We start from the raw sequence: 19,611 nt of genomic DNA on the forward strand, positions 1-19,611 counted from the left end.
CATCACAGAAACTAAGATACAATTAGGCTCAAAAAGCAAAACATGAACACCAATCCTAGAAACTTCTACTGTCTCCTTCGCCGCCAGAGGTTGTCCCAAGCCGTCAAATTCCTCTTTCACAGTCAAGCAATACCTCATCAAATGCCACATCAAACTCCAATTTGCTACCTGAGCATAGCCATACAGTAAGGATAGCCAGCAACCAAACAATTGAAGCCAACTGACGAGATGAAGTCCATGGAGATCCACGAACAACACTGCCGATAAAGACAGATAACAATGAGAAGGTGGTGGTGCTGGACACACTCAAGCCAGTGAAGCCATTGGAACTCTACACACAATCTCAGTAGGTTGTATGGTTGAAGATCGGAATATGGATGAACACATAGGATAGATACTGTCTTGGAAAGAGAAACCGAACATATCAGTATAACAACCAAGCCTAAAAAACAGTAGAAGTAAGGAAAACATATAAGAAGGAAAGAGAGGGGAGGACAGTGACTGACCCTGACCAAAGCTAGGGTCGACGCCACTAGTTTTACTGAAATTTGGAGGCCTTACACGAACGGGTGAAAAAATTCTCAAAAAGAGAGAACGACTCTAACTAGAGAGAGAAATCTACTATCCCCTATTGAGCCTTTAAACCACTGCGAATTTCACTAGAACTTTAACCAATTTCTCACATGAACTATTATAAGCAATCGTATATGTTCTAATTTTCTGTCCAAAAAAATCACATGCCGATTACAATATTATTTGTTGTTATTTTCTCTTTCTTTAATGTGACAGTTTTAATGCAAATTTAGATCAATTACGGGGAAAATAAAAATTCAAAGGTTAAAGTGGTAGTGGAGTTCAATTTAAGGAGAAAAATCAACGAAACACTCTCTCTTGTTTTTTTTTTTTTTTTTTTTTTTTTTTTTTTTTTTTTAAGTATAGACTTTAAGCCCTTGTTGAAATTCATCAAGATCATGACTCAGCCCATTTCTACCATTATTGCCATCATTATTATCAAGCACGAATTTATAGTCTTTTTTTTTTTAACATTTTGAATACTGGTACTAGACTTATTTTTTAGGTTCTCAATCTAAAAGATTATTCTCGGATTACCGGGTTATCAAACCATAAAAAATGAAAATAAATTTGTTTTGTTGCTTTTATTTTACAAAATAGTTATTTAAAAATCATTATGTAAAACATTACTGGACGGTTTACCACTTAGTAATACAGTCTAGTGATATTTATTTCTTCTTCACTTAAGTAAGATATTTTAGGTTCGATTCTCACCAAATACGAATTTGAATCATATTATTACTAGTTCAGTGTGAAATTAAGTTCATTTATTTTTCTTAGTATAGATAATTTCATTTCTGCAAAAAAATAAACATTACCGGACTCCCTTAGAGCATCCCCAGCGTGGGGTTTAGCTCGGGGGACGGGCTCCAAAACGGAGGCCCGAGTGAAGGTGGATCGGCTCCAGCGTTGGGAAGCCGGGGGGAAGGGGAAGGCCCGAGGGCCAAGCCCGTGAGGAATTGACAGGCCTTGAGCCTGGGGTGGGAGTGACGCCATGCTGACGCCAGGGTGGCGTCAGCCTATTATTTAATTTTTTTTGTGTCAGGCGCGTGCACCCCACCCGCGCGTGGGGGCGCGTCCTGACACTTTAATCAGAAAAAAAAAAATTTTGTCTGTTACCGTTGGGAAGCCACGTGGCTTCCCACGGTACGTTAGATCCTAACGGTCACTTAATGTGGACCGTTAGATCTCAACGGTAAAAAATTTTAAAACTGTCAGATTTAATATCCACCGTTCGATCTGAGATCAACGGTGGATATTAAAATGCTTTATAAATTAAAAAATAAATGAAAAAATAGTTTAAAAAATCTGAAAAGTTACCGTTGTGACACGTGGCACAATCTGGAGCGTTGGAATTCAAATTTTTTTATATCCAACGGCAGAGATTAATTAATTGAATAAAAATTCAAAAAAAAATGTAAAAAATTCAAAAAAAAATGTAAAAAATTCAAAAAAATTCAAAAAAAAATCTGAAAAAAATTGTAAAAAAAATTGTTTTTACTTTTCTATAAATACCTTCTCATTATCATCTACCTTCACAACAATTTCATATTTTCTCAACCACTTTCAATCACATTCCTTTCTTTGTCTCAAAGTTTGAATCCATTTTTTTTCAACAAAATGACCACTGGTGCAGGTACGAATTGGTCGCTTATTGAAGATGTTGCGTTGTGTACTAGCTGGGTTGAAGTTACTCATAGGTTCTGCATAATGCCACGTGGCATGCCGTCATTCGTTAAAAATCTGATGGAAATCTATCATCCAAGATTGTTAACAGATTATGACACGTGGCATGCCGTCATTCGTTTAAAATCTGATGGAAATCTATCCTCAAAGATTGTGAACCGATTATGACACGTGGCGCGACGTGATTGGTTAATAATCTTATCAGAAATCCATATTATAATTATTTATTTTGTATTATTTAATAATACTTAGGATAATGACACGTGGCGCACCGACAACGATTAAAAATCTTATTCGATATTACATTTAAAATTATTTTGTATTAATTTTATAAATAAAAAAAATACTAATATTTTATTGCCTATTGCCAGGGCTATAGAAGTGTAACGGTGGAGATGCAAAATCTATTGCCAGGGCTACTTACTGTTCATTAAGGGCAATTACTGTTCATTAGGTGGATTGAATAGTGAATTGCCAGGGGGAAGGGCTCCAACGCTGGAGTTGCTCTTAAGATCCTCCAAAATCCTAATAGGACTGCAATTTTTATATTTTTAAATTTGTTTGAAAAGTAAGGATGACTCGGTCCAAGCCGATCCCATGAAATGTCCCAGAACACCCCGACACTTCTTTTGATCTCATCGCTCTCTGTTTCTCTTCTTCCCCAAAATCAAAATTCCCACACCAAAACATCGATCCTATAAACTCCAGAAGCTCCCAAAATGGTGTGCATACGCAAGGCAACCATCAATGACCTCCTGGCGATGCAAGCCTGCAACCTCTTCTGCCTCCCTGAGAGCTACCAGATGAAGTACTACCTCCTCCACATCCTCTCATGGCCGCAGCTCCTCTACGTCGCCGAAGACTACAACGGCCGCATCGTCGGCTACGTCCTCACCAAGATGGAGGAGGAGAGCGACGAGTGCCACGGCCACATCACCTCCCTCGCCGTCCTTCGCACCCACCGCAAACTCGGCCTCGCCACCAAGCTCATGAGCGCCGCCCAGAACGCCATGGAACAGGTGTTCGCGGCGGAGTACGTGTCGCTTCACGTGAGGAAGAGCAATCGGGCGGCATGCAATTTGTACACGGGAACTTTAGGGTATAAGATTCATGATGTGGAGGCGAAGTACTATGCCGATGGGGAAGATGCTTATGATATGAGGAAGGAGCTCAGGGGGAAGAAGGTGCATGGACATAGTCATGGGCAACACCACCATCATCACCATCATGAAGGTGGGTGTTGCTCAGGGGAGGCGGTGAAACCAGAGAAGGCGGAGGCGAGGAAGGTCGAGAGAGGGAATGCTAAGGCGGAGGCCAAAGCGGTTTGAGAGTGAGAGGTAAATTGGGTTATTTGGGGGGCTTTCTGTTGTTTTACTTTATATATGGTTTTGATGCTTAGCGTTTGTATTGCAATTTGACAAATGCATATGAGGATTCGGAATAAGTTGTTGATGTTTAATACTTACTCTGCATTAAGTGATTTATGTTGTAATTTCATGTTTATTTTCTGTTCGTTGTGTCTACTCTCAGGTGGTTTTGTTTATGTCACCCAATATATTTTTGAGTCGTATGCAATAGTTTTTCTTGTAAATTGATGGAGGGTTGAATCATAATAGTCGTTATGGATTGATAAACGATCTATGTTCTCTCTTTGAGTTTGTTCCATTTGATGATGCGTACCACATGCTCTTAACATCTAGTACTGAATTCTATTCGAGGCCGAGGTTGCGTATAATACTGGAATAGAATAAGAAAAATAGCTTAGATTACTATTTTCTTGCTGGGCAAGTGAACAAACCCGCATTCCCACAATGCACTAAACCCGCATCTCGCCCTTTAGCCTTTGCCCTTAAGGGGGAACAGGTGCTGTTGTGCCCAAAGGTGATTTTGATGCTGGATTACAAACTACTCTTTTCAGTAGTGTGCATATGCACATATATATGTATGTATGTATTTAAGTAGTATTGGTGAAGTAACTACTTTTCTTGAGAGAAAAACATCTTTGCCATACGGGATACTAGCTATAATAATGAAATTGAAAAACGGTAATTTTTGAATTGTGAGATTGTGTCTGAAGTTAAATTGTTTGATGCTTAGCTATCCTTCTTTGTCTGGCTTTTCAGAAAGGGGGAGGGATGGATTTTTTTTCCAATTTTAGGCACTTGTTCTTTGAACATGAGTTGCTCCTGAGCAATGGTTTTAAATCAGAGCTTTGTATTTATGTTAAGTAGTTAATCACCTAAGTAATCTGGCCTGATGGTGGATTTCTTTGCTCACGGTGAAACTGATCGAGTAAAGTTTAGGATAAAGAAATGGCCACACATAGAATAGTAGTGTTGATAGAAAATCACTAAAAGCACATAATCTTTTATCTATGCACCGGAACAGAGCTCTAATATGTAATGCAGCTGGAAAAGAGTTCGATAAATACAGGAAGCTGCCCCCTACTGGCCGCCTCTGCCTTTGGCTTATGGGGCAGTGGCAACCCACCCTTATTCTCTACCCTATCTCGTCTTCTCGCCCTCTCAGTTCTCTCCCCCCTTCCCCCTCCCTCTCTTGTGGTATTTGCTCTTAGGCTCTTAGCTTCGTCTTTTTCTCACTGAGCTTTGTCTCAGATTTCCCACATGCTCGGGTCCTCTCTTTCCTCCCTGACTTCAATATCAACCAGTGGCTGCAGCTAGTGATCTAAAACAGGAAGAGTGAAGTATTTTTTTATTTTGGACCGTCAGATCGAATGAGTTAGAGAGGATTAAAGTATAGAAATTAACAAAATGGGTGTGGAAGATAGAAATTTTGATTGCAGTTGTTTGGAAGTGTTGGCACTTACAGTATATGAATATTCTAAACAACATATTTATGCGTTTTGAGCAATCCTCTCTATCCCAGAATTTTCATTGCAGGCATAAAGACTTTGTGTCTCAACCCATGTTCTCACTTAGTATTTGCTGGATCGACTGCTGGATATGCATTACGTTGGGACATCAGGTATGAAATATGACTTCAAATGCTAATTTAAGAATTTTAATTTGCCTGGTTAAACTAATAAGTACTTTGGCTTGATGAAAGTCTATGCTGTATCCGTTTCCATGTTGCACTTCGTTACAATTTCGAATACAAGGTTTACGTTAATTAACCTTTGTGTCCTTGTTTGGTCTGTCTTCACCGTTTTATTTTACTGTTTTGACAGTGACAGATGACGTAATAGAGTTGTATGTTAATTGACCCTGTTCTTCTGTTATATTGTATGATTCAGGACAATGAGATGTTTATGGGAGACACGAGTGAGTCCAAATAGGGTATACTCATTTGGTGGACGAGACGCTGTGCTGCGTTTTCTGAACCAGAACACAGGTGATGTAATTTGAAGATGAGTCTTGGATGGATATTTATCTTCAAGTCCTCGAAACACGAATGGGGCTGCCCAAAGAATGAGAGGAACAAGGCTTTCGGAAGATACCCCCATTGAGAGCACTCTTTAGTACCAGACGACCTTCCATTACGTGTTTGACTGTTCGGATGAGGAAGGTTATCACCGCGCACTATGTTAAGTACATCAGAATCTGGGGTAAGTATATCAGAATCTGGAAATTCGACCAAGACCGACCACCCTTTTGTTTTTTGTTAGGATATGTATGATATCCATGCTAATGTACATGTTCAGAGTTTATTTTATGGTTCTTGTACTATAAACTACAACAAATGCTTGATCATGAAATACAAACTTGTTTTCCATCCAGTCCTCGAGAAAAACAGGTCGAGTTTACTGATGTTTCCAAAACCGAACCGATTGACAAGAAACGATCGAAACTGGAAATTGCAGATGATGATGTATTGAAAAGGAATGTCGGATTGAAGAATTTTATCTTGGAGAGTCGGTATTCATGTTTCTATTTTTTAAGTATTTCGCCATCCCTATTGATCTTGTGAACCACTCTGAATTCCACCAGAACCTTAGCCAATTTCTCACAAAACAGTCACATGCCGGTTACAACATTACTTCTTGTTATTTTCCTTCCTTAAATGAAACAGTTTTAATGAAAGGTTAGATCAATTACGAGGAAAGTAAAATTCAAATGTAAAACTAGTAGTGTAGTACAAGATCAGGTTAAACATCGACGAATACTCTTTTTTTGTATTTAAGCTCATGTTAAAAATTAAAAAAAAAAAACGTTAGGCAGATCAACTTTTGAATTGATTAATGTTTGAACTTCTTTTTTAATGATTTATCAAAAACTTTAAGCCCATGTTTAAAGAAAAAGAGGTAATTGTCGATTTTTCCCTTAAACTTGTAAGGTGTTGTCAATTTTCTCCTTGAACTTTAATTTTAACTAATTACTCCCTTAAACTATTATAATTAGCCGAAATCCCCCATACTGTTAGATTTTCTAATTTTCTGTCAAATATTCCATCAATCTCTGTCAACGCTAGAAAATTCTACGGGGCATAAAAGTAATTTGGCCACTCACAAAAGCCAAACTGACTGAGAGAAAGCATCAGGGTTAACCATTTGGCAAAAGAGGTGTAACTGTTGAATGCAAAGTTTCTGGAAATGGGCGTTGGGCACGATCTTCTGGTCCTTCTCGAAATTCTACAAGAAGTCGATGGGGGAGTTTGAAGCTAGAAGGCGACGACAGATGCCGAGGGACCATGGAATTGGAATTAGGGTCACATCGAAGTGACGTGACGTAGCTGGCAGTGGGGATGAGGGGTTTCTAGAGTTTTGGAGGGATGAGGGTGTGTGGGGATGGGGGGTTTCTAGAGTTTTGGAGGGATGAGGGTGTGAAGGCGTCAATGGTGAAGACGTCATGGGGTCCGGGAGTGGAAGTGGCATTGGGTTTGAGGGATGCGGGAGTTTGTGGGAAATAGGGGGAAAGAGGTGGGTAAAAGTTGAAATTGATAGGTGTTGGTGGGGTGGTTGCAGAGAAAATAAGCATGGGGTGGTGGGTAGGTTGGGTTTTGGGTGTTAATTGGTGGAAGTAGATTTTTGGAGGTGGTTTTGGGAGAGAGATTGAGGTCTAGAGACATGGGGTGGAAAGAATTGGAAATAAGATTTAACTGTCGAATTCAGTGGGGAATTTTGCAGGAGTGGCATTTCTTATTGCTTTGTGTGTAATCTGTTGTGAACTTTGGAAAGAGAAGCATCGAAAATGAAAGAGCTCGTAAGATATTTGGAGGAGGAGCAGGAGGAGGAGGTTGTGGTGAGTTGAGTTGAGCGAGTCAGTTTGCCTATAAAAAGACGTTTTTGTTCAGGATGGACGGAATATCAAATGAAAAATTGGGAAATCTAACCGCATGGGGAATTTGGCTAATTATAAGAATTCAGGAGGGTAATCGGCTAAAATTAAAGTTCAAGGGGAAAATTGGCAACGCCTTACAAGTTCGGGGGGAAATCGACAAATAAGCCTAAAGAAAAATGTTAGGCAAACAAACTTTTTAGATCGATTGATGTAACACGCAACAGCTTTCGTGCGAGTTCTTAATCCGTTGCTTTGTTGCTTTCGAGTTTGAACTTCTTTGTTAATGATTTATTAGTCATTACATCATGTGGTTTATTGAAGATGGTTTAAAAATTTGGTCTCTCGCATCACCCATGTTTAAATTCATCAAACCCAAGACTCAGCCCACCTCTGCCACCATTGTCGTCGTTACTACCAAACACAAATTTGTAGCATTTTTTTTTAACATTTTAGATATTGGTATCAGACGGGTTTTCTATGTTATCATTCTGAAAAATCATTACCGGATTAAACTACCAGATGCATTTTTAAATCATAAATGTGAATATCGTTTTATCTTGTTCAGTTTTACAAAATAGTTGTTTTAAAAGAAAATTTGTAATACGTTACTGGAATCCTCCATAATTTTAATTTCACTTCAACTTATATTTGTTTGAAAAGTGTAGACTTAAGCCCATATAAGCCCATGACTCGGCCGAAACCCAATCCCATGGAAAATTCCAGAACACCCCCACATTGCTTTTGACCTCAAATACTCTCTGTTTCTCTTCCTCCCCAAAACCAAAATTCCTAGCCCAAAACCCTAACCCTCGAAACTCCAGAAGCTCCAAAAATGGTGTGCATACGAAAGGCCACCATCGACGACCTCCTGGCGATGCAAGCCTGCAACCTCTTCTGCCTCCCTGAGAACTACCAGATGAAGTACTACCTCTACCACATCCTCTCATGGCCGCAGCTCCTATACGTCGCCGAAGACTACAACGGCCGCATCGTCGGCTACGTCCTCGCCAAGATGGAGGAGGAGAGCAACGAGTGCCACGGCCACATCACCTCCCTCGCCGTCCTCCGCACCCACCGCAAACTCGGCCTCGCCACCAAGCTCATGAGCGCCGCCCAGAACGCCATGGAACAGGTGTTCGCGGCGGAGTACGTGTCGCTTCACGTGAGGAAGAGCAATCGGGCGGCGTTCAATTTGTACACGGGGACTTTGGGGTATAAGATTCATGATGTGGAGGCGAAGTACTATGCCGATGGGGAAGATGCGTATGATATGAGGAAGGAGCTCAAGGGGAAGAAGGTGCATGGACATAGTCATGGGCATGGGCATGGTCATGGTCATGGTCATGGGCATGGGCATGGCATGGGCATCACCACCATCATCACCATCATGAAGGTGGGTGTTGCTCAGGGGAGGCAGCGAAACCAGAAAAGGCGGAGGCGAAGAAGGTCGATAGAGGGAATGCTAAGGCGGAGGCCAAAGCGGTATGAGAGTGAGAGAGGTAAATTGGGTTATTTGGGGACAGTGTATTTTCGATTGTTTTACTTTATCTATGGTTTTGATGCTTAGTTTTTGTACCTGCAATTTGACAAATACATTTGAGGATTCGGAACTTTCGTAGTTTTTGTTATAAGTTGTTGATGTTGATGTTTAATACTTACTCTGAATTGAGTGATTTAAGTTGTGATTTGTTTATTTTCTATTCGTAGTGTCTACCGTTTGGCAATTTTGTTTTTGTCACTCAATTTATTTTTGAGTCGTATATAAATAGTTTTTCTCGTAATTTGATGGAATGCTGAATCACAATAGCATTTCTCATAAGTAGCAAGTTAACAAACCACAGTCCCACACTGCACTAAACCCGCATCTCACCCTTTAGCCTAGTCCACATCTCGCCCTTTAGCCTAGCCCTTAAGGTGGAACAGGTGCTATTGTGCCCAAAGTGACTTTGGTACTGGATTACGAACTACTCTTTTCTGTAGTTTGCATATGTACATATATACATACATCTATATATATTATGTTCTTGAGAGAAACACATCCGTGCCATACAAGGTCCGAGTTTTAATATTGAAAATGATAAACAGTAGTATTTTAATTGTGAGATTGTGTCTGAAGTTAAATTGTTTGATGATTAGCTATCCTTCTTTGCCTGGCTTTTCAGAAAGGGCGAGGAATGGAATTTTTTTTCTATTTTGGGCATTTGTTCTTTAAACATGAGTTGCTGTTGAGCAATGTTTTAAATCAGAGCTTAGTCTTTACGTTAAGTAGTTAATCACCTAAGTATCTGCCCTGATGGTGGATTTCTTTCCGCACCGTGAGGTGTCGATTGACTAAACTGCTCCAGTAAAGTTTAGCATAAAGAAATGGCCACATATAGAATAATAGGGTTGACGGAAAATCACTAAAGCAAGTAAGCTTGTATCCATGCACAGAACAAAGCTCTGATATGTAATGCAGCAGGCAAAGAGTTCGAATAGAAAATAGGATCTTATTCAACTGACATCCTGAACTGAGCACCCACGCAATAAGAAGTTCCTACTAAAATTTTTTACACCAGTTAGGGCTCCGTTCAAGTTTTTGTGGCCGTGCTAAAATATCTAGTTTGTTTCTGGAAAGAGGGAACAGTGCAGAAAACATGTGTTGTAGTGTGAAAAGTCAGCCTTGGCACCGATGTAAGTTGAGGTTAACTTCTCTTGGCTGTTAATTTTGGATATAATGATATAGCTATTGTACTTCCTTCATGTAGGACTATTGGTTTCTTTCTTTCTGTCTACCTTTTTCTTTTGTTATTAAACTACCGTCAGGAAGTAAACGTTGTGAGAGGACATAACTCTCGCCCTATGAGAAAAATACAAGAAGCGACCCCCTACTGGCTGGCCCCTGCCTTTGGTTTAGGGGATGGTGGCAACCCACCCTTATTCTCTACCCTATCTCGTCTTCTCGCCCACTCACTTCTCTTTCTCTCCCCCTCTTAGGTGGTTGTTTTGCTTTTAGGCTCTTAGCTTTGTCTCAGATCTCCCATGTGCTCGGGTCCTCTCCTTTCTCCCTCACTCCAACATCAATCAATGGCTGCAGCTACTGATCATAAACACGAGTTGTCACATATATGTCGGGAGGTATGTAGAGTTTTGGCTTAGGTGCTCGCACTACCTCCTTGTCTATGTCAGTTCTGTCGGTAGTTGGCTGCTTGTTTCCCATTGCTTTTCTCTGATTTGTTGGGTAATCTCTCAGGTTTGATTTTGGATTTGATAAGTGTGAAGTGGGTCGACCTGGAATGGTTTCTTCGGAGGATATTTTTGCAATTTCAGGCCTTTGGTTTCGTTGATTTCGGGCTTTTAGTTGGTGAGAACGCTCATTACCTCCTCATAGGAAGAGTGAAGTATTCAGTTCCCAGCATGTTTTAGCGTAGTATATTTTGATTCGAAGCTTGCTATATTTTGATTATATTTGTATGTAAACTTTCCATCTTCCAGTCACAAATCTTGAAGATCTAACAGTGGGAACTCAAATTTGTTTGAATTTTTGGTTGAAATGTGTGTAGGTATTGGAAGTAGAAGATTAAAATAAAATATATATGTATATAGTTTTGGTTCGAACCTTAAACCGGCATAAATCGAACGAAATTTGCGTAAACTGAACCGGACAGATTTATTAATAAATTTAAGTGGAATCACATTAAACTTAACTGTTGATATTTTCTAGTTCCGATTCAAGGGCGGAACCGGGCTGAATTGGACCGTGCCCCACCCCTACTTATTGAGGACTAGTGGAGTTTGTCATAGCTTACTCAACAAAGTTGGGCAATGATGATATTTATGCACTGGACTTGAGGATGAGTGTTATCATTAAACTATTTTAGTTTAATTGATTCAAGCCACGAATTTCGAAATTTAAACTAGGGTGTTTAGAGGACTAAGCAAAACTTTCTGTTTTTGAAGTACATCCGCACGAATGAGGATCCTCACGCGTACCTGACTACAACTGGCCGTATAATATACAATTAACGGATGTGATTGAAAGATTTCTACTGATTGTCACGTCGGATTCTCTCTCCATCTGTACAGTACCAATGCCACATTAATATTAAATTTAATATAGTTATTATTGTTGGCATGCTGGGAATAGTCTGAGCGCTAATTAATATATGATTAAGAAGTGCGCATTATGCCAACGTTGGTAGCTGTCATATTCTTCAACCGGACAATTTTTTTTAAAGATAATGTTAGAAAGATTAAATTTTATAAATTAAATGACGTGGCTGTTGATAATTAGATTATTACTTAAGTGTTCATTAACATGTTTATTTTCTATTAATAACACATCATTTAGTTTACCAATTTAGTTTAAAATTTTAGTATCGCTAGCATTACTCTTTTTTAGGCCTCAAGTCGAGGCAATGGAATTAGGATGCAGCTCTAAACAAACAAGAAGAATGCTAGCAAGACCTGCTCATTTACGTAGCAAAAAGCAAAATACTTTCATGAAGGAAGGATATGGATAATTTTGAAATAGGTGGGTGAGTGTGATCACTACATTTTATGGTATAAATCCTTCTAATAGTATAATGTCACACGTGTTATATATTAAGTTTTTTTTATTCCTAATCAAACCCTTTACTTTTAAAAAAAACTAACGAAAAGTCTAAAAAAACTTCATTTTTAATGAAAAACATTTTTTAAAGGTACAATGAATAATACCAGAAAAATGTATAAATGTGGTTTTTCGTTAAAAATGAACAGTACCCTTACTTTTATGATTGAAATAAAAATATAAAGAGCAAAGGTTAGATGGATGGCACCTACCCTTACCCTACCCTACAAGCAAACAAAGGAGGGATTGTCATGGAATATAATCTCTTATTCTTATCATCTACTTCTTGTCTTACTAGACTATGGAACAATATGAGCAAATTTTCGACGATGTTTAAGTTTATGTCAAGTTTTATGTTAGCGTAATGACGTGGCACATGATTTAGCGCATTTTATGCCTTGGCGTTGGATCGAAGAGGCAAAGGGGAGTGTGTGTTGGTTTGGGGTGGGTGGGTGTGCGTTGTGGATCAAAGTTGGGTCAAGGGGGGGCTGAAGTCGTTCGAATGGGAGAGGCGGTGAAGGAGACGAACGTTGGGGGCTGATTTCATAATTCATGTGGCACCATATTAACAAAGATGTATGGAAGATAAAAATAAATGTGTGAATATTGAATAGCACTATCCAATTCAATCATGGTTTTGGTGCTCTCCCTTGAGTGCTTGCCACCATAACAAGGCAATAGTGAGTGTTTTAATTGGTTCTTTCTCAAAAAAGTAAAGTTTCCTCTAATGAAAGCACAAGTGAGAAACAAAGGGAAGGAAACTATCATGTTTTTTTTATAAGATCCAATCATTTGATGTTTGCTCTCTTTTTGGTTAAAGCCACATGTTTACGCATACTTCAATCACTTGTTTTCGTTTGTTTGAAATCGAAACACAATGGAGAGAAGATTCTCAGCCGATGCTTAACCAACCATACATTTCAAAAGTAATCAAAGGTATAACTTCTTCAAAAATATTATCAAACTTAATACAAAAATGACCATACTTTTGTCTTAAATTTGCAAAACCGTTTGTTGGACAGAGGGTGATTTACTAATTGTTTAATAAACAAGGGCTACTTCTTTGGGTAGTTCATCGGCTCGATTCTCATGTGAGAGAGATTCTTCTTTAGGTATTATAACATTTAATGTACCAAATCGTATTTTTATCATACTAAAAAATTTCCTCTCATGCAAGCATGGAAAAGAAATAAGAAATTGATAAAAATACTATAGGATCAAAAAGTTAGATAAATTCTTGAAGAAAACCCTAAAGAGGATTTCTTTAAGAAGGTACCGTTCACACATCTCGATCTCTTTGAGGATATACCATTCACACCTCTTTTTACTTTCTACAAATTCTGTTCAGTTCTGTCTTTTGATTTTTTTTAATTCATTAAATCCGAGATCAAAAATTAAAAAATGTATAAAAAGTAAAAAAAGTGTGAGTAGCACCATCCTTTTATAGGATCCAACCAACCTAGGGCAGTATGTGCATTAGTTTAATAAAGATAAACCCTAAGATTTAGTATTTTTTTACCATAAAAGATGAGAAACTCGAGAAAATATCTTCAAAAATTAAGTAGATTGCAGAGAATTAAATAATGAATAATTACAGAAAAAAATAGTGGTGGGTGAAGCATATTCAGCAACACATGTTACATGCCAAAAGTATATACCATACAAAATGGACAGCACGAAGAGACATTTTTCTTTTAGCCCCTTGTTTAATGGAATCTCAGTAAGTGGGCTCTCCATGTTCCTTCCAACAGTACTTCCAATAATGGTTCAACTCTCTCGTTCAAAATTATCTTCATCGTCACCACCACCGCCGTTGCCACCGCCACTATATCACTCTTGTAGCAGTTGCAGGAAATTTGTAACTTGAGCTCATTTGGCCGATTCCTCGAGTCCGAGTTTCCGGAAAATAAATGTATGAGCTAGTTATATGAAGTGTTCCTCTATTCGTATGTACGGAGGCCTCATTGTTACGTGACAGACCTCGCGTACATGTTTCAAGAGGAAGGTTCTATATAACTCACACGTAAAACTTCATCCGAACTGTATCCGATGCCCTCATAGTGTCGTACCATTGGAGAAATCGGGGCTCTAATTATGTTGGGGGAGTACTATCCTCCACACTTATACGCGAGAGAGTGTATGGTGGCCGGTGCTGCACTCCGACAAGGAGTGAGGGGACTTGAGGAGTTAATGACAGAGTGACTAACCATGCTTTACCTTGCTGCAAACCGGCGGGGGACTCGAGGTGTGGGAACGGCTGCATCTCGACCGGAATTCATCAAAGCGAGGCGATCCTTGATTGTGTTGTCGAACAATCTGTTGTCTGGATTCTCTGCGTAGCAAACTAAGTAACTACCAACACAAGCATGTGGTAGTGCCATGGCTATCCTCGTCTGAACAAGCATAAAATTAATAGATATTGGTTAGGTTAATATGGTATTTGATTAACTAAAGCAACAAAGATTAAAGAACTAACAAGTTGATCACATGGTTCATATGCATCAAATGAATATAGAGTGAAAAGAAACTGGTCAAAAGGGGGCCACCAACCATAAGGTATCCAATGAAGAATGTAAGGAGGGAAATGGTGGCTGTGAAACTTTGGTGCACTCTAGCGGTCCAAGCCGCCACAACTATGACACAGATAGAGCCACTGCAGACGCCCGTGAGGAAGCAGATTGAGCTCGTAATGTCGGAATCAACAATTTGTTCCATTTCTTGCTGTTCAAAGAGCTCCCAAGTGTCTTGTGACGCCCTCACGAAGCCCTTCCCATAGGCTGCTATCTGTAGCAATTGGTTTAATTAAAATAATTAAGTTTAACTTATAATTTAGTGTTTAAACAGTGACCACGGATGGAGTTCATATACAATTTAGAGACTTGCAATTGAAAATTAGGATTTGGATAGTGACTGCAGCGTAAGTAATTCAAAAATATGGGGAGATCACAAGATATAGTAACTTAATAACCAACTTGAGAAAGATTTCCTAGATAAACCAAAACAATCTTTCAGAAAACTAGATAGCCAATCATGATCTTACTTGACATTCACGAACGACTTCAAATTTATATTTTTCTCATAGCAAGGAGGACCTTTTGGAAATAACTCATTTCGAGATGATTTCATCGACACAAGTAGCAGACAAAGTTAGCTTAGCTGTCACCATAATTTGTTATCCGAATTATTCAAACACGATATACAAACAGCAGTACAGTCATATTGTGTTATTGAAATATTGATCAGCTGCCGAAATTAGTATACTTTGCTGTGCAAAATAATGCTTTTCTTGTTGAGAAAGAAGCTGGAACGAAAGTTATAGTTCTTTGTTCTGTAACTTGTATTTTGTATGATATGCAAATGGAATCACAAAGGTCAATAGAAAATGGTTTATAAACGTACCTGTACGAAGGCCCAGCCGTTGCCATAGCGGAAGATGCCCTCCATGACTCTGAGACAGCAATGTGCACAAGAAAACATGAACTCATCTTCTCCCTCGAGTAAATTTAAACCCCGAGCAACAATTCTCAGGGCTTCAATTGCAGGAACAAAGAGAGATCCAAAACATGCGCTTCCAAGATTTTTACTCAAGGCTCTTTGGAAGCAAAACTGAGTATTAGATTGCATTCCTCTGAGATAATACAGAGAAATTACCCTACTGACGGTTATATTTGCAACGTTTCTCATTACTTCAGTTGTCCAAGCTAAGCTCAAGCCCAATAAAATTATGATCAATGGAGGAAAGTAGAAATTCAGGGCTCCAATCACAGCTAGAATCCACAGGGACATCCACAGAAATCCGACCCCAAGCATCCAATAAGTGGGTTGATTCAAATCGGGGAACTTTGATACTGGTTCGAGCGATTTGATCAATATCTTGCTACAAAATCCGATCCGCTGTGTGATCCAACAAGCATATAAGCCGTTGCCTATTGCAAAGGCAATAAAACAGACTCCAACGCCATTGGTGGGAGGCTTTTGGAAGCAAATTAGCAGAATTCCGGCAGATAGAGACATGAGAAAAGTGGTCCATAGTATGAAATGAACAAAAAACTTCGGCCATAGCCTCACTGCCTTTTGCCATGCAAATGCAAGAGTAATGCTTAAAAAAGATGCAGCTTCGACTTGTGGTAGAAAAAACTTCAACACTCGTTTCTCGGCTCTTTTAACCTTGTTGTCTGATGATTCTATCAGCCCCTGAACTCCCCGGAATACAAGAAAACCGACTAGCCCAAAGGCGGCAACCGTGTGAAAAAGAAACAGGAACAAACATATCTTGTTGGTGTATTTTCTGGAATTCAGTGTTGCGATGGATGGCGGCTGACCAAAAAATTGAGGGAAAACCCATCAAAATATCAGATTGCTAATTCAAAAATTCTCCCCAGAAAATCCATGCTCTACCAGATAAATAGCTTGTATCATTTCCTTTCCAAAATGATTAAAGATAAGATATCTAGAGAAAAAAAATTAATATGGTTCAAACTTCCAACAACAAAAATGAGATATCTTTGTTTAATCTTTCTTAAACATCACTTAAAAACTTTTATTTTTGTTTTAATGGGAAAGAAAAAAAAAAGAGAAGAAAAAGAAAACTTACTTGTGGGGTTGGTGTAGAACGAGGCTGAGAATGCTGGGGACTGTTAGTGCGAGAGGAGAACTGAGAAGGAGAAGGAGTAGCAGTAGCAGTAGCACCGCCACCACCGCCGCCACCGCCTCTGATATTAGAGATCCGAGACGGCGGCGGCGGCGGAGTTGCAGTTCTGGTTTTGCTATTTATTACAATTCTCAAAGGGTTTGTTGGATTCAGCCTCTGCAGCATTGACACGTGAACATCTCCTTCTCTCTCGTTCTGATTAATATTATTATTTCCATGATTAATATCAATATTTCTCTGAGCTCCCACCGCCTGTTCTTCAAAACCCACCTCCCCTCTCTCAACATCTCTCACCTCCTCCTCCTCCTGCTTCCTTCCAATTTCCTCTCTCTCCTCAAGCTCCTCTCTTTCTCTCGCCTCCACCTGCACGCCATGGCAAAGCTCAGACCTTTTGACATTAATTAAAATGAACAGAGCAAATTAACAGCAAAGAGAAAAATAAAAAAAATAAGGAATGAGAAATAAGAAAGATGGGTTGTGTTACAGGCTCTGCGGCACCCATGTCGACGGTGGTGACGTGGCGCGGGTGGCAGCTGATGTCGAAGTCCGCCGCGGCGGTGGTAGTGATGCTGTTGTCGGGAATATATGTTTGGTGTTTTGTTAGGTGTGTTTTGTACGTGTTTGTGTATTTATCTCTCGACAATCCATCTATCTATGTATCCATGGCGGTGCTGGTGGATGCTGATGTTTATCGGCTCCTTCTCTCTCTCTCTTTCAGCTTTTATTTCACAAACTTAATTACCTCAGAGTTTCTGAGGCGCGTGTGCCAATGACCAATTGGAGAGGAACTTTGTGGTACATGTCAGTTCATCGTGCGTCATGTTTGATAAAATAATTTATTTTGTTTATAGAAGAAAACTTTTTAATGTATCTGAAACACATCGTAGTAAATAGATTCTTTGGTGAATCAAATTCAAGGCGATACACTACTTATTGAGGTATTTTTAAAGAGAAACTTGAAGTAAAAGCATAGAGTAAAATATATAAATTATGTTTTTATTTATAATACATGATGTATTAATTTGTGCTTCGAATTTATTCTATCCTCGTAAATGATTTTAAGAAATGTTTTGCGGATGAGGAATTATTGGACGGATGAGATTAAATAATGGAAATGAGTAACGGTTGCATAAGAAGTTTTGACTTTTGTGTGGGAAAGGAGAGAGAGACGTATGCAAAAAGGAAACGAAACCCCACCTCATCGTCCTTTTTATGTATACTTTTGTGTATTTTGTTACACGAAATTCCAAGCCGTGCAAGCAATGACACGTCAAACTGTTAGTCTGTTGCTACATTTCTGTTACTTTTGAGAATTGTAATGGTTGATTACGTTTAGGGAATTTTAACAAAAAAATTTCGGTATTATATATTTTAATAAAAAATTATATTTTTATACTAAAAAGTTAATCCTAGTACTATATACTTTACCTTTTATTTTGTCCTTATCATTAAAACTCAAAGTTTTCAAGTCATTTTTATTAGTTTTCTTTAATTTTAATTCAATTAAGGTAAATTCTTTCAATTAAAAATTCATAATCATTGTTCGTTTAATTTTTCAAATAAAAGTTAAGGATTATTGTTTCAATGGAGTTCAAGTTTAATGATCATTTCTCTAATTAGGTTAAAGTTGAAAGATTATTACTATAATTTTTTCATTTAAATTTTCGTATCTTACCCTTGATTTAGTCTCATGTGTGGTACGTGACTCATTTGGTTTTCCATATTTGCTTCATTGTTACAATTTTCAAACTTCTCACTATTACTACATTTATGTCAGTTTTGAGAAACGTTACGTTATTTGACATCCATAAATTGCTTACGTTTACCAATGGAGATTGGGAACAAACAAGAAGCAAACAAAATATATTCAGTCCCCAAATTAAATTATGTCAAGATGATTTTATATGGTAGTTTTCAACATTTAAAAACAAAAGAAACCGAAATATTACTGATGTTAGTAATTCCTTATTATTATTAAGTTATTTTCTTTAGACAACAACTAAGGTTAGTAACGTTTGTGTTTGCTACTCGTGATTGTAATCTATCAACTCACAACGGTTGATTTTGTGTCACGTAATGATGGCTTTTATACATAAAACTAGCATAAAACTGGTTTGAGCCTATATTGTTATTTAAAACGTTCACATCCATAGTAAACACTTTTATTCGGACCTACAAAATTCTTTATTATTTGAAAATAATAAAAGCTATTTATTTTTAGAAAAATTAATAAAAAATACTTTAAAATTTTGAATTTTAACAAAAATAATAAAATAAAGCGTAAAATAAATAGTATTATGATTGATTTTTTAAAATAAAAATGTGATTTTTTGTTAAAATGATTTTTTAAAATAAAAAATAATTTTTTATTAAAATAAATTGAAAGATTTTCATTAAAATTCTCTTTATTTTTGAACGAATAGTACTTTATGAGCATGTTCAAATCATAATGAGTTACTGCATGCTTGGTTTGACCAGGACGACTAAAAATTGAGATAGTCAAAGTGGAATCCGAGAACTACTTGGACCAGAAACTCCACGTGGATGTGACAGACCACATGTGGGCCCTGTCTACTCTGGCTGTGAAAATGCAAACGTGGTTAATGTTAGTGGGCCTGGGCCATTAGATTGGATGACTCATATACACCTCAATTTCTCTTATCTGTCTGCGTCACTGTCATTGTGGCGTCAATTGTAGAAAATGACATGGATGACTCAGAGACACCTCAAATTTCTCTTATGTCTCCTATTTAGTTTTTTTAAAAGAGGTATCGGTCAAAATCCGTCTCAAATTTGTAACCGACCGTCAATTTACTTCTTGAACTTTATTTCTATCAATTCCTTTCCTAAATTTTTGTTTATGGTTAAATTCC

The 19,611-nt window shown here is 38.2% G+C and overlaps 3 protein-coding genes across 3 annotated transcripts; 2 read left to right on the top strand and 1 right to left on the bottom strand.

Moving 5' to 3' along the window:
* The first annotated feature begins 2,855 nt into the window (after positions 1 to 2,855).
* LOC103945531 (N-terminal acetyltransferase A complex catalytic subunit NAA10) lies at positions 2,856 to 3,780 on the top strand. Its single transcript, XM_018647052.2, has one exon. It carries the CDS (start codon positions 2,979 to 2,981, stop codon positions 3,585 to 3,587), a length of 609 nt encoding a protein of 202 aa, XP_018502568.2. The 5' UTR covers positions 2,856 to 2,978; the 3' UTR covers positions 3,588 to 3,780.
* A 4,514-nt stretch (positions 3,781 to 8,294) lies between these two features.
* On the top strand, positions 8,295 to 9,196 carry LOC103945532 (N-terminal acetyltransferase A complex catalytic subunit NAA10-like). The gene is made up of 2 exons (XM_048570189.1): positions 8,295 to 8,824; positions 8,860 to 9,196. Exons 1-2 carry the CDS (start codon positions 8,329 to 8,331, stop codon positions 8,982 to 8,984), a joined length of 621 nt encoding a protein of 206 aa, XP_048426146.1. The 5' UTR covers positions 8,295 to 8,328; the 3' UTR covers positions 8,985 to 9,196.
* A 4,427-nt stretch (positions 9,197 to 13,623) lies between these two features.
* On the bottom strand, positions 13,624 to 17,496 carry LOC103945533 (protein PNS1). The gene is made up of 5 exons (XM_009356114.3): positions 17,223 to 17,496; positions 16,682 to 17,101; positions 15,487 to 16,404; positions 14,638 to 14,871; positions 13,624 to 14,480 (listed from the first exon to the last, which is right to left on the bottom strand). Exons 1-5 carry the CDS (start codon positions 17,238 to 17,240, stop codon positions 14,301 to 14,303), a joined length of 1,770 nt encoding a protein of 589 aa, XP_009354389.2. The 5' UTR covers positions 17,241 to 17,496; the 3' UTR covers positions 13,624 to 14,300.
* Between the last annotated feature and the right edge of the window lie 2,115 nt (positions 17,497 to 19,611).

The sequence above is a fragment of a genome, unplaced genomic scaffold, assembly GCF_019419815.1.
Source record: "Pyrus x bretschneideri cultivar Hongxiangsu unplaced genomic scaffold, Pyrus_bretschneideri_v1 Contig52, whole genome shotgun sequence".
Classification (NCBI taxonomy): Eukaryota; Viridiplantae; Streptophyta; class Magnoliopsida; order Rosales; family Rosaceae; genus Pyrus; species Pyrus x bretschneideri.